Source organism: Rhamphochromis longiceps, linkage group LG16, assembly GCF_057381845.1.
Source record: "Rhamphochromis longiceps isolate RC_006_pf linkage group LG16, R_longiceps_female_GT1.1, whole genome shotgun sequence".
NCBI lineage: Eukaryota > Metazoa > Chordata > Actinopteri > Cichliformes > Cichlidae > Rhamphochromis > Rhamphochromis longiceps.
Window position 1 is genome coordinate 21126568 of NC_140572.1, and position 12527 is coordinate 21139094.

Here is a 12527-nt window from a genome sequence, read left to right on the forward strand (position 1 = left end):
GGGTCTCAGACATTCTGATACCGGTATCTCTTACCATATGCATGATCACGAGAGATGAAAAACAAGATAGGAAAGCCTACTACATGCTGTCAAATACTCAACTGGCTCATCCAAAGATGCCGTTTGAAGTAGCTAGCTTGTCACAGGGGAATATGTTTTTTATGTTTCTGTATTTTCCTCTCCTACTCTTCTCTCTGCTGCCATTTATTTTGTTCCATCTATTCCCCACAGCACCATCTTTGCCTCTTCACTCTTTCCTCCTTTTCTGGGATTATTGTATAGCAGAATTATATCTTTCTGCTCCTCCAGTCTTCTTCAGCACTAAAGACACATTAGTGAACTCGCTTTGCCCGCTCCTGCTCATTCATAATTACTTGGCATCCCACAGGAGAACAAGATGCACATCACTGATTAGCTTGCTGTTTACCAACTTTACTTATGCATAAAGGGCTCATCTGATTGAATGTGCATCATTATATTAACAATTAAAAACATCTTGCCTAAGATAAATTTACAAAAGATCTTTTTTGCTTCAGCTCTCAGCAAGGTGGGCTACTTTGTAGAATATACTGTTAATGTATAATGGATATAATGGATAGTAATGGAGGTATGGGTTGCCCTCGTTGCCTCTCAGCTCCTGCTATAGGGCCTACTGATGTGTGAAATAATGCATTTTCTGGAAGGTGACAATTAGCTTGCATATAGCTCTTTTTTTTTTTATAACTATATGTAAGGCCTATGGTCTTAGCTGCCTGGTCTCAGGGTACTACTAGATAGACTGCCATGAAATATTATAATTAGACCCTAGAGAACAAACCCTAGAGACCTAAATGACAATTTCACAGATTTTTGCACTTCCCTGATGTTAACATTAGTGGGGACTGGTGAAAACTGGAGAGGAGGAAAACAAACTTATCATGCTATTTTACACTAGCTGGGAACTTACTCTATTTCTGCATTTTAACATTCAACAAAAGATTAAGTTAGATTAAGTCTTTTAGATTTCATTACAACTGTTATTTATTGAGTTCTTGATGGGAATGCTTGATGTGTTGCCATCTGTATATGTAGCGTCTGAGTCTGCAATGCATTTTTCCAAATGTCCAGTAGGAGGCGAGTCTTGTGCTTGGTTGGCTAAATTGATCTATAACCTCAGAAAACATTTTAATAATAACTTCTTCTTTTTTTTTTTAGCTTGTGAAATATAACATATTGCTCAGTTCTACATTAAATGACCCCATTAGCTTGCATTGTCCTTCTCTTATTCAGTCAGTCTACCTCTTACTCATCACATTCAGTTTAAAAATGGCGGTGTATGTCCATCTTTTTATATGCACTGTCCAAAAGGGTCACATGAAAATGTTGGGCCCCTCCATAACAGTCTCAGCTGTGACAGTAGAAGCCAGCAAATGATGACATAGCACACAGTACATTATGCCAAAAATGCATCAGCTCTGCTACAACAAGCTAACTGCTCAGTTGGTTAATGCAAGTTGCAAGCTAACACTAAAAAAAAAAAAGAGAGGAATAAACATGAAAAAGGAAATGACTCCACTGAAATTTCTAATTTGCAAGCAAAATTTGTTTGCAAGTCAGAAATCATGACTCTATAATTCTAAATGTATTTTGCTTCTATGTCTCTACAAACATTCATTGCACTCACAGAGTGTAGTACAGAGAATCAGTAACATACTGTCATATCAATAATGTATTGTGGCTGTTGATTGATTGGTTAGGGAGGATGTTTTCTGGTGGTGCACTGTTGTGCATGTCTTGGCATGCATTAAATTAATGCAGGATCTCCCTTCAGAAGGACAACACAAGCTCCTTCTTGCATACTTACAGTATATGCAGAAAAGTGCTGAGACACCTACACATTACATCTACAGGAGCTGCTTGGCTATGGAAATCCATGCCATGAAGCTCTAGGGCACAATTTCTGTGCTGATATTAATGCCTGGAGGTCTGGAGTTCTGCAGTTATTGAGTAAGCGGAGTGTTGGCGACTTTTATAGACTATGCCCCTCAGCATGATGTCAGCTTTATCTGCCACATCCTGACTGGATTGCTGTGGTTCCTGAACACTTTCACTTTGCAATAAAACCACTTAACAGTTGATTGCGAGATATCTAGGAAAATATATAGACCTTATTGCAATAATGCAATGATTTTACTACAACTACAGCCACTGAACTTACATGAGATCTTTAGAGCTACACATTCTTTCACAACTGTTGTAAAGCCGAACTGCCTGGCCTGGTTTATTATATACCCCCATGGCAACAGGACTAAAAACATCAACGATTAAGAGGTGTGGTCCAGTACCTTTGTATATTCAATGTACACACACTCATGCATACAATGCAGGCTGTCGTTTCCCCTCCTGCCTTCCTTGCAGGGGTTAAAACAAACATTTTAATCAAAATTGCAATGGATTATGTCTAAAGAGCAGGAAAAATCTATAAATTATACTGAAATTTGGGTAATAGTTTATTTCAAGCAATTACTCTTTCATGTTTTGATCTCCTTCATGCCTCTAGAAAACAGACGAGGAGAAATCTCCTCTGCCTCTATTTAGCAGCCTCCTCTGGCTGACACAGTTTTTATTTTAAACGAAATGATTTTAAAGCTGATCAAATTTGTGCAATACATGCTCCCGCCAACCTCAGCGCACTTGATTTAGGCGCTTTTCATGGTGTAAATGCGACACTAAATGTGTATATAGCAAAGCTTCACCTTTATTTTTGTTGTATGTTACCACCGCTGTACTTCCAGCATCATAAAATGGGTAGCACTAGTCTTTTTAAAAACTCTCTCAGCGCTACCTTCACCCCTGCTCTTCCCGCTCACTAAAGCTTCGTTCTAAAATACATCTAGCAAACAAACCTTCTCATAGTCAAAAGTCCTGTGTGCTTTGAAAAGCTCAAGAGATTAAGTGGACTTTCTTCATTTTTTTTTCTTCACAAAAACCAAATATTTTGCAAGGCAATTCCATCCATCAAGCTTTAAAAGCTCATCTTAATTAGGTCTGCATCTGAATCTCCCGGCTTCCTCTGAGAATTGAGAGACTAAATGCTGGGGTCCCAAGCGAATGTTGCAGCAACCTTAGCACCAGTTTACTTCATCTTAGCCGAACCAGTGGAAGTACACTCATTTTGTGTGTATCAATTATGAATAAGATGAGAATATTTCAGTGTGTGTTTGAATGTTTTATATCTATAATGAATGATGTGGGGCCATCAGGGTTTTTGTTGTTGGTTTGTCAGTAGAGGTGTCTTCTGCAGTACATCATTTGCCTGTAAGTGTCCATGATAATCTCTTGACCTTTCCCCCCCCCCCAACGGACAACCTTTACAAACACATTTTGAATGGAGCTATTGATTCTTTTCTCAAGCAGCTTTTATACAGATCACAGATTAAAGACTGCTGCTGAGGCATCAATAGCAAATTACAGTGCAATTTTCAAGAGTACAGGTGGCACAACTGTTTTCTACTTTTACCGCCTCTTGTCCATCATCCACGCTAATGTCTCGAGAAGTAAATGTGCAGATTAACATTTCATGCCCGTTCTTTCTGATTCAGCCTTACATCACCGAGTGAGTCATACTACACAAAGCAATGTGGTATCATACAACAGTGAGTGCAACAAGCTGTACACAGTCCTCATCTACCAATCACCCTTTACAGGGTGTTAATTTTGTAGCTCTGCCTCCCTTATGTCTCTTCTCTAAGAACCAAACAACCTGTCTGTAGCAGATACTAAGCTCCGTGATTAAGCTAACATGTTTTTGCACACAGGCGAATATTCCCTGCAGAAATTCACACATGATCTGTATCCATCTTCAAACATTTTTATCCCCGTCCTTGTTTGTTATGCATCCAAGCTCACCATAGTGCAAGCAGAAGAGAAAATGTCCTTTCTTTGCATTTTCTCCAGCACTTTCTCTCTTCTATTGGTAATAAATCATAATATATTTGCCCGACTACTGCCCTGCTGCTCTGGATCGTTAAGTACTGTCTGCCCAAGTGTGCCCTTAGGTGTCTAGATTCTCTGCAAGAACTATGGATTTGTGATTATTGGTAACTTGTATGCAAAACACATCTTTCCTCATAGAGGGAATGCTTGAGAAAGTGGAGACAGACAGCACAGAAATCTTGAAGGAACTGGGACAGGGAAATAGTGCTCAAAGGGGGACAATTGGTGTTTTGCATCCTGTGAGGTTGCGACACAGTTTGCCAGAAAAAAAACACACACACAAAAAAACACCCAACAACCAACAATGTGTTAACAGTGTGTGCTAGCTATCTACATCAACAGATCTTTAACGGTGGCCTCCCTTTCAGGCAAGTTGAGAATCTGCATGAATAACAAAACCAGATGAAAACCAAACCACAATTTCTTTCCCTCACCCTTTCTTTTTCTGTGGCCATGCTTTATGGAGATAATTTCAGAATTTGTTCTTGGCATCACTGGGTATTCCTTTGCATTATAACAGGTAAATATGAATTTGGGAGAAAAACAAATGGCATAGACTGACTGAAGACAGTTTACTGCTGCAGTGTTTGATGGAGTGATGGTAAAAGATTGAGAAATTCCACCTGTGTTGGAGTTATGTAACTGCAGAAGTGTTTGGTTTTTTTTAAGTTGCTGGTTAATTTGCGTGAGGATCTCCAAGATCCACCTTACAGTTATGATACAAGTTTTGTAATTTTTTTCTCCGTACACCACCGCAACATGTTTTTACTATAAATGTGATTGGAGTGCCGAGTTTCAGCTTTAATTCAAGAGGTTTAACAAAAGTATTCAATCCTTTTGAAGCCTAGAACCCATGGACATCACCCAATGCCATGTTTGGTCCTTTGTTTGATCTAGCAAAGATGCTTTGCTAGATCTTTACTGCATCCACTTTTGGATAGCTGCTCATCTTTCTGCCTTTAGTTCTGTCTTCAGTAACTGAAAGTCATCCTCTGATGGGTTTAGATCAGGTGACTGATTTGGCCATTGAAGAACATCACATAAACTCTTGGGTTGTTATGCAGCATGCTTTAGGTCATTATCCCTTTAGACTGTGAAGCACTTTTTAAATCAGCTTTGCAGCTGAATATGAGCAAAGAGCTGTAAACTTCAGAGTTAATCCCATCACTTTCACTGGTATTGGCAGTCATACATGCCCAGGCCATCACATTGCTTCCACCATGTTTGAGATAATGTGGATTCAGACTATGAGCAGTTTGTCTCCTCCACCCTTTTCTCTTCTCATCATTCTGGTACAAGTTAATCTTTTAGTCAGTGGTTTGCACATTGTTGTAAAATCTGTATTTCCATTCAGCAAAGCATCTCTTGACTGTAGATTTTGACAACAGTGTTAGATTTGTTTTTTTCCTCATCCTCCACTTATATTTACATCTTGTTGGACCTCATACCTTGTATATATTATAATTTAAAAACGATTTTCAATTGTTCACTTTCTTTTGAGCATCTGACAATCGAGGACTTTGTATAAAACTGGCTGTTAATGCTGTGCATTTGATAAATAAATTGATATAAAGCTGAAAGTCTGCACTTCAATCACATTAATTGAATGTTTGGTTAAAATTCACTGTAATGGTATACAGAGGTGAACCTACAAAAAAAAAAAAAAGGGTCCAAAAACATATCGATCTACATACATACTTTAACATGATGATTAAATTCCTTTTATGCACAAACTCAAATGAATAAATAAACATTCATAAAATGAACACAGAACATACAGAATACAGTAACTGTTGCCCAGCAAAGGACAAAAATCTTACACTAACTGAACAAAAACCATGCCTCCTATAGTGCTAGTATCATTTAAAGAAAATGTAGATGTTTTGCAAGGGTGTAGAAAGCAGCTCAGCAAGTCGTGACTGTTGTGAAAAGAACTGATAGATATATCGGTTTAATGACGCATCTCCAAACTCTGCAAAATGTATATGGTTGGAAGCAAAACAGGAAGAGGCAATCAATGTATTTTTATTGCAATAAACTGACAATAGCTAAGTGTCTCTTCAATGGTCACAATGGTAACTATTCGATAGAATAACATAAGGAAAAATAAATTAACCATGGTCATATAAAAATACATCAGTGAAAATAAAGCATCACTGGTTCAACTGAACACATCAACACACACTGTTTTACACCTAAATCCGGAACCAGCACACAGCCAGAACATGCAGCCCTCAAAACACAGCTACAAGACTGTCAGAATGTGTGGAGAGATCTTGGGAGGTATGGGTGATATTATTACCACAGAAACACTAGAGACTGAGTGTACAGCGCTATTGATGGTAGTGAGCAATGTGACATGAAAAACCACAACCGCATCCTCCACTTCCTGGCTAAAGTCTAGAAAGATACAATTAATGTTGCATGAATTAAGTCTCAGATTGTGGGATTTACACATTAAAGCCAAAGCAGCTGTTCTGTGGGCACCATTTACCCATCCAGCATCCCTGGAAATGTCTGAGATTCATAAAAGGCAATCACTCAACCAACAAATGAGTTCATGTAGACTTTTTGTTTTTTTCCTTCCCAGCTTTCGATTTAGCGCTGACGATAGCGCAAGCCCATAAGAAGTGGAAACCATTTTTGTCAAACCACACCAGTTATTTATGTCACTGACTTCCTTCCTGTTGTGAGTTTTTTTTTTTTTTAATCTTGTCAAGAGATGTAGTTGTAAACAAACACAAAAATAATAAGGCAATATTTTGACCACCGAGGTCTTTGTTAGGCAAGCGCATGTGAGAGAACACTTAGAAAATTAGGACCATTGAGAAATCATAATGCAAAAAAGGGGAAGTCATTTGCTATGTATACAAAACAGGCCAGTTTTATGCATGTAGAATTAGCTTAGTTTCAAAAATCAAAATGTTGCCTCATTATATTGCTGGCCTTTGAGCTGGTACTACTTGTCTCGTTTCCACTGTGTGGCACTTTTTTTCTCCCCCGAGCACCTTGCACCTGACCCGGGATAGGATATGATCCGCAAAAATGTGTTTATCCAATCATGTTGGCATATGCATAATAACAGATGGACGGCTAGTTGATGCTCCAGGTTCTGTTATGACACTGATCAGGTTAGTTGTAGCTGTATTTGCTGCACATGCATCACATTTCTAACTCCCAGCCTCACTCAGATTAAAATGGTATTGTCTACTTGAAAAGGATCATTTGGAGAAAATAAAAAAAAACTAGGAAGCTGTGTAGCTCGTGTCACAGTATAGGAAACATACTTGTAGCTTCTTTTTTGTTGTTTTTTTTCTTGACATAAATATGTTTAATGAAATGCTGCATAAAAGCAAAGCATTAAAAAGACGAATAGGAGCAATAAATATCAAACACAGTCTCCACAACACCCATTCTTGAAATGATCTATTTCACAGGCTCAAAGGGCATGTAGAATTGGCAGTCAGATATCGTAAATGATGACTGGGGCCGGGGTTTCGTATTCACTCTTGGGTCAGGAAGTTTGGGGTGGGGCGGGGGCGGGGGAGGGGCTGGGCTGGGCTCTGTCACACGAACACAATTCACAGAGTTCGAAGTTTACAAAACATCAAATTTCCTCCTGCAATATTGTCATGCAATATACACGTTGACACGACTGAGACGACAATAATGTCACGTTTCTCAAGAGTTCTCATGTCCAGTCTGGCAGTGAATGGGGGTTAGGCCCACATTGGATAGAGGATTTCACACCTCCCCTGGCACTCCAGAGAAGGCAACAGAGGTTTTCAACCCTTCTCCCTTGCGTCAGGGGAGCTGAAGCGGATGCCTTCAGCCAGAATCCTTGATTAGAAAACATGTTAAACAGTTCCGCTGTCTTTGACCAAACATCCTACCTAAGGTGTTACATCACACTTCACTAAATAAATGCGACTCAAGCAAAAAAAAAAAAAAAAATTGAATAAGCATTTACGTGAATCTATTTTTGTGACTTGCCTGGTCAACTATTGTATATTTAAAGCCACAGTAAATTGTATATCTATAACTATAATGAAGTGTTTTGACACTGACCGAACTTGACAACCTGGTATGAAATGCGCAGGACAAATCTAGCATTTCTACTTCTACCACATTGTCAACACACAGGCTATTGACATATGTGCTTGGTGCAGTTGCCTGGCAACACAAGCAGAAGCAGTTTTTTTCTTTTTTGAAATTCAAAGCAAAAAAGAAAATCTTACAAAGCTATGCAAAACAGTATAAAACAATAAATAGAAAAAAAACAACAACCTTAGAATAATCACAAAAGTCAAACATTTGTCATCATAAACTGGTCTTCTGATGTGCAGATAATGTGTTTAGTGGTTTATGATACATCTACACATTTTTAATCTTCAGTGTGGCGCTATACAAATCCCTTAAAAAAAATATGCATCTGATATCTTTTAAAGATGTAGGACTTCGTGGTCGTACGGGGGAATTCAAAGAAATGTGCAAGAATTCAATTTCAATCAAGAATGTGGAAATTCAACCAGGACAACTCAACTGATTCAACATAAGTACATTTTTTTCTTTTGTTTTTGCCAACAAGTCCCATAAATCCACAGCAGGAGGTAAGAAGACGTATTTACAATCTGCCTTTGAACCCCCCCCCCCCCCACCCCCCACCCTCTTTAAAATTTCAAAGAGTAGCTGTTGAGGAAATAAGGAGGACTTGGCACTGAGAAAAAATCACTTGTGTTAAAGTACATATATCCTCAGCAGGAGGGAGCTGTTCATTTATTTTCCATAATTTCCCCATCTCCCACTCTTTCGCTTGCAGTTTCTTTTCTGGGAGAAGAAGAGTGGGACAGTCTCCCACTAAGGCCAGAGTGTCTGGCAGTGTTTAACACCAGGACCTGTTTCTGTCTGCCAAGCTAAACTCATTGTGAAGGCAGGTGGGCCAACACACATACACACATCCTCACTTAGGACACAGACTTGTGTGTCCTAGCCTTTGTCTCTATGCAGCCTGGCAACCAAGTCGGCAGCTACGAAGTCAGTGGGCGCAAAGCATCACTATGGCAACCAGCATAGTGGGCAAGGCTGTAGCTGCTCCTGGATCAGTGCTGAGACTTTTTTTTGGCATACTCTTAATGCCAGAGTTGATTATAGAGTTCCTTCTCTTAAATGTTCTTCCTAAATTGGCCCGTGATCTCATGTGCACAGTTTTTTCCCCTCCCCGCACTCTTTTGAAAAATAGACGAATATTCAGAGTAATAAAGATGCAACTAAGAAATTAAGATTCACAAAAAAAAGACAAAACAAAAAGAAAATGAGAGAGCCTCATGATACTTCCTTTCCCATACTTTGCACGTGCACAGTTAATTGTGCTTACACACTAGACACAACCTCATCCACACACACACACACACACACTTTTTTAACATAAAACAGACAGCCACCAGGGTGTGAATTTTCAAACTGATCAACTGATTGACTAATTCAACACAGCAGTGAACGACAGTAAGGTCTGAAGGTGGAGTCCAGATCTGCTCCCTGGCATAGTGTAGGCTAAATCCACGATTTAAGCGAGGCAGTCGGGCAGGACCCTTGCTTAGTCGACCGAGCCGGGGTGCAGGCTGAGAGCTGGCGGGTCCAGGCAGGTGGGAGAGTAACTGAGGTGAGGTTCTTTAATCCACAGTAAGGGAGCACCGTTCTTGCCTTCTTGGCTCTTGCTGTTGTTGCGGCTCTTGTAGCGGACTAGCAGCAGGGCGATGAGGAGGATGCCAAAAATGGGGAAGGGATAAAAAAAGACAAAGTAGAAGAGGGAGCTATTGGAGCACACCACTGACTGGACGGTGGACACTGTTGGCAGAAAATAAACACGTTAGTTGTTTTATTCTTTCAAAAGTTTCTCATTTATGTGTCAAAATATCACCATTTACTGATATATATACATACATATTATATTTCTTTCTTCCACCTGAGAAGCTGCTGTATCAGCATATGTAAGCTGCTATGATGTCACATGAATGAATATGTGGTTATGTGAGAATAAGTGGGGGGGAAAAGAAATTGAAAACTACACCTCTCAGAATTTGTGTAAAACAATAATTAACAGGATTTCCGGCTTTTAAAAATAGTTTTACCAAGTTTTGGCAAAAACAGAAGGAACTTAGATTTTTCCTAGATAAGCTCAGTGCCTTTTTGATCAGCGTGTATATATCTGGAAGTAAGGAAAATGATGTGGCCCTCTGTAATGGAGAAAAACAAAATGACCTTAATGACTGTAAATAGAGAACATTCAGAGTTTTTCTCTTTTCTGTCTGTAGTCATAAACTTTTAGAAGTTCACCTGGCGTCACTGCAGCACATTTGAATAGGCTAGAATTTACTGAATAAAAGATGTATATAACCAGATTGTACTCGTTAGAAATGAGATTACGCAAGCATTTTTACACAATGAAACCAGGGGAACCAACGAACAGGACAATGTGAGTCAGACTTCAGAGGGTTAATAATAAACATAGCTGAGTACTGATAAATACAGAGTGCAGGTCTCTTACAGCTTGCACTTTTTGCACTTCTAAATCATCTTCTCTTATTTATTGAGCCTTGTAATTTGATTTATTTTACTGCTTTAAATACCAGCACAGCTTTTGACACTGTAAATGACTCAGCTTCAGTGCTAAACAGTAAGCGGCCATGTCTGGCTCTCATTTTTACTTGTTAATTGCAACTGAGGAAGCCAGATCCCACAAGATAGAAATTACGAGAAAAAAAAAAGTAACTAAGAGCTGCATAACTTGCTTATTATTAGTTTCCGTTTGCCTGCACCAAAACACATATTAGGAGATATTAGGACTGCACAGTGTGACAATACATACGATAAGCCTAGATTTCCAAATAAGCAGTAGCTAATTGGTAATAAATTACCAGTATGCTGTTAGAAGGCAGCCATTGATAAAAGTATAGCTTTATGCAATCTTCAGTGTCACGACAGATCAAAAGATTCTGTCTTTTACGAGCTTACCTTGTTGTAATACATTGACAATAGTGTACCCAGAATTGTTGGTGGCCAGGCGGTACCATACGTTGCGGGGGTTGAGCAGCCACTCTTCAACGTGGCAGTAGTATCGGCCCCCGTCTGTTGGCCGGGCCCCTTGAATGGTCAGGCTGTACTGATCAGAGGCCATCCTCTCAAACTGCAAGCGAGAATTTGGCCCGGGTTCCTCTATGGGGCTGCAGTTTCCATTTCCAAAAACGGCATCATGTCCAATGGAGAACACGCACTCCCGGTCTCCTTCTTCTTCCCCTGGCTGATCCTCATTGTTGTCGTTTTTAGGGCGCTCTACATACCAGGACACGGAGAAGCGGGAGTTTCGGGATGACTGTGAGGGAATGCTGCAGCCTAGTCGGATTGGACCAGACTCTTCCACAGTCATGTTTGACTCCAGTTCTTCAACCTGCAAGCGAACCTCTGCAGGGGTCCGGAAAATAAACAGAAATTGAAGACCCTGAAGCTCTCCAAGAAATTTCTAATAATTTCAGCTTAGTTCAAGTTCAAATACAAAACAAACAAATCAGTTAATTAGTAGGTTACCATGCTGCTATTCTGAAGATCTTCAGAATAGCAGCATATTAATATTATATTATTATTTCCCCATACAAAAAACGCTTCTGTGATGATGATTTTCTTTTTTCTTTGCTGTCAGTTTGGCATTCGGTAGCTGTATTTCAGTGTTTTACTGATAAAATCATGAAGAGATGTTATTTTTAAATGAATCAAAATAAATGCCAGTCATTGCTCTAATTTGAACAAGTCCAAAGAAATTAATACTACAAAACAGCAAATGATTCTGAAAATGGGACACTAAACTTCCCAAATGCACAAACAAAAAGGAAAAAATAAATAAATCTCAGAGCGCTGCCCAGAGCTATCACTAGTCTTTCAGCTTCCCAGCAGGGTTGGATCCTACCCCAAGGCTACTGTGTCTGGTGTGCGGTTATACTACAGTCCTTCAGGGGTGATACTATGACCCAGTTCCACTGCAGTTTTAAAAAAAATGACAGTACAGACTTGGCATGCCTGGACTCATCTCACACACAGTTTGGAACGGTCTCCTTGTTAAAGCATAATGAGAAGCAGAAAGCACAGCAGGAAAGCAGGGGGGAAAAAAAGGAGAGTTCTGGCACACGTCTCCCCTCATCTTTTTTCTCGACAGGCAGATTTTTGGATGACTTCCTGGGTGAATGTTTTAACACCTTAATGAACATCTACGAAGTTTATACCGCATTTTATATTTAGCTTATGAAGATGTTTACATGTCCATAAAAGTTGAAATCTATAGGGTCATGAATAATAAAAGTTACAGTCCATGTTGCATGATGAGTTTCCACATATATTGTGTTAACTCTCTGAAGCATGAAAGGGACGAGTTAGTCTCCCCAAAACAAGCCTTGTATACGATGCGCATATTTCAAAATATTTTCATTTGCGTGAGTAGCTGAGTGCTTCAGCTATGCACTGGTAGACCAGATTCAACTTAAAAACATAGTACTGTAAGCACTTCT

At 39.4% G+C, this 12527-nt stretch overlaps 1 protein-coding gene across 2 annotated transcripts in view; it reads right to left on the minus strand.

The window, feature by feature from the left end:
• Window positions 1-5984: 5984 nt before the first annotated feature.
• Window positions 5985-12527, minus strand: part of igsf3 (immunoglobulin superfamily, member 3) — a 78541-nt gene continuing 71998 nt past the window's right edge. For both annotated transcript variants that reach the window (XM_085383569.1, XM_085383570.1), the window contains exons 9-10: window positions 10987-11433; window positions 5985-9819 (exon numbers count right to left, since the gene is read on the minus strand). In XM_085383569.1, the coding sequence (XP_085239695.1) occupies window positions 9569-9819; window positions 10987-11433 (698 nt within the window). In that variant the 3' untranslated portion in view covers window positions 5985-9568. The remainder of the gene's footprint in view (window positions 9820-10986; window positions 11434-12527) is intronic.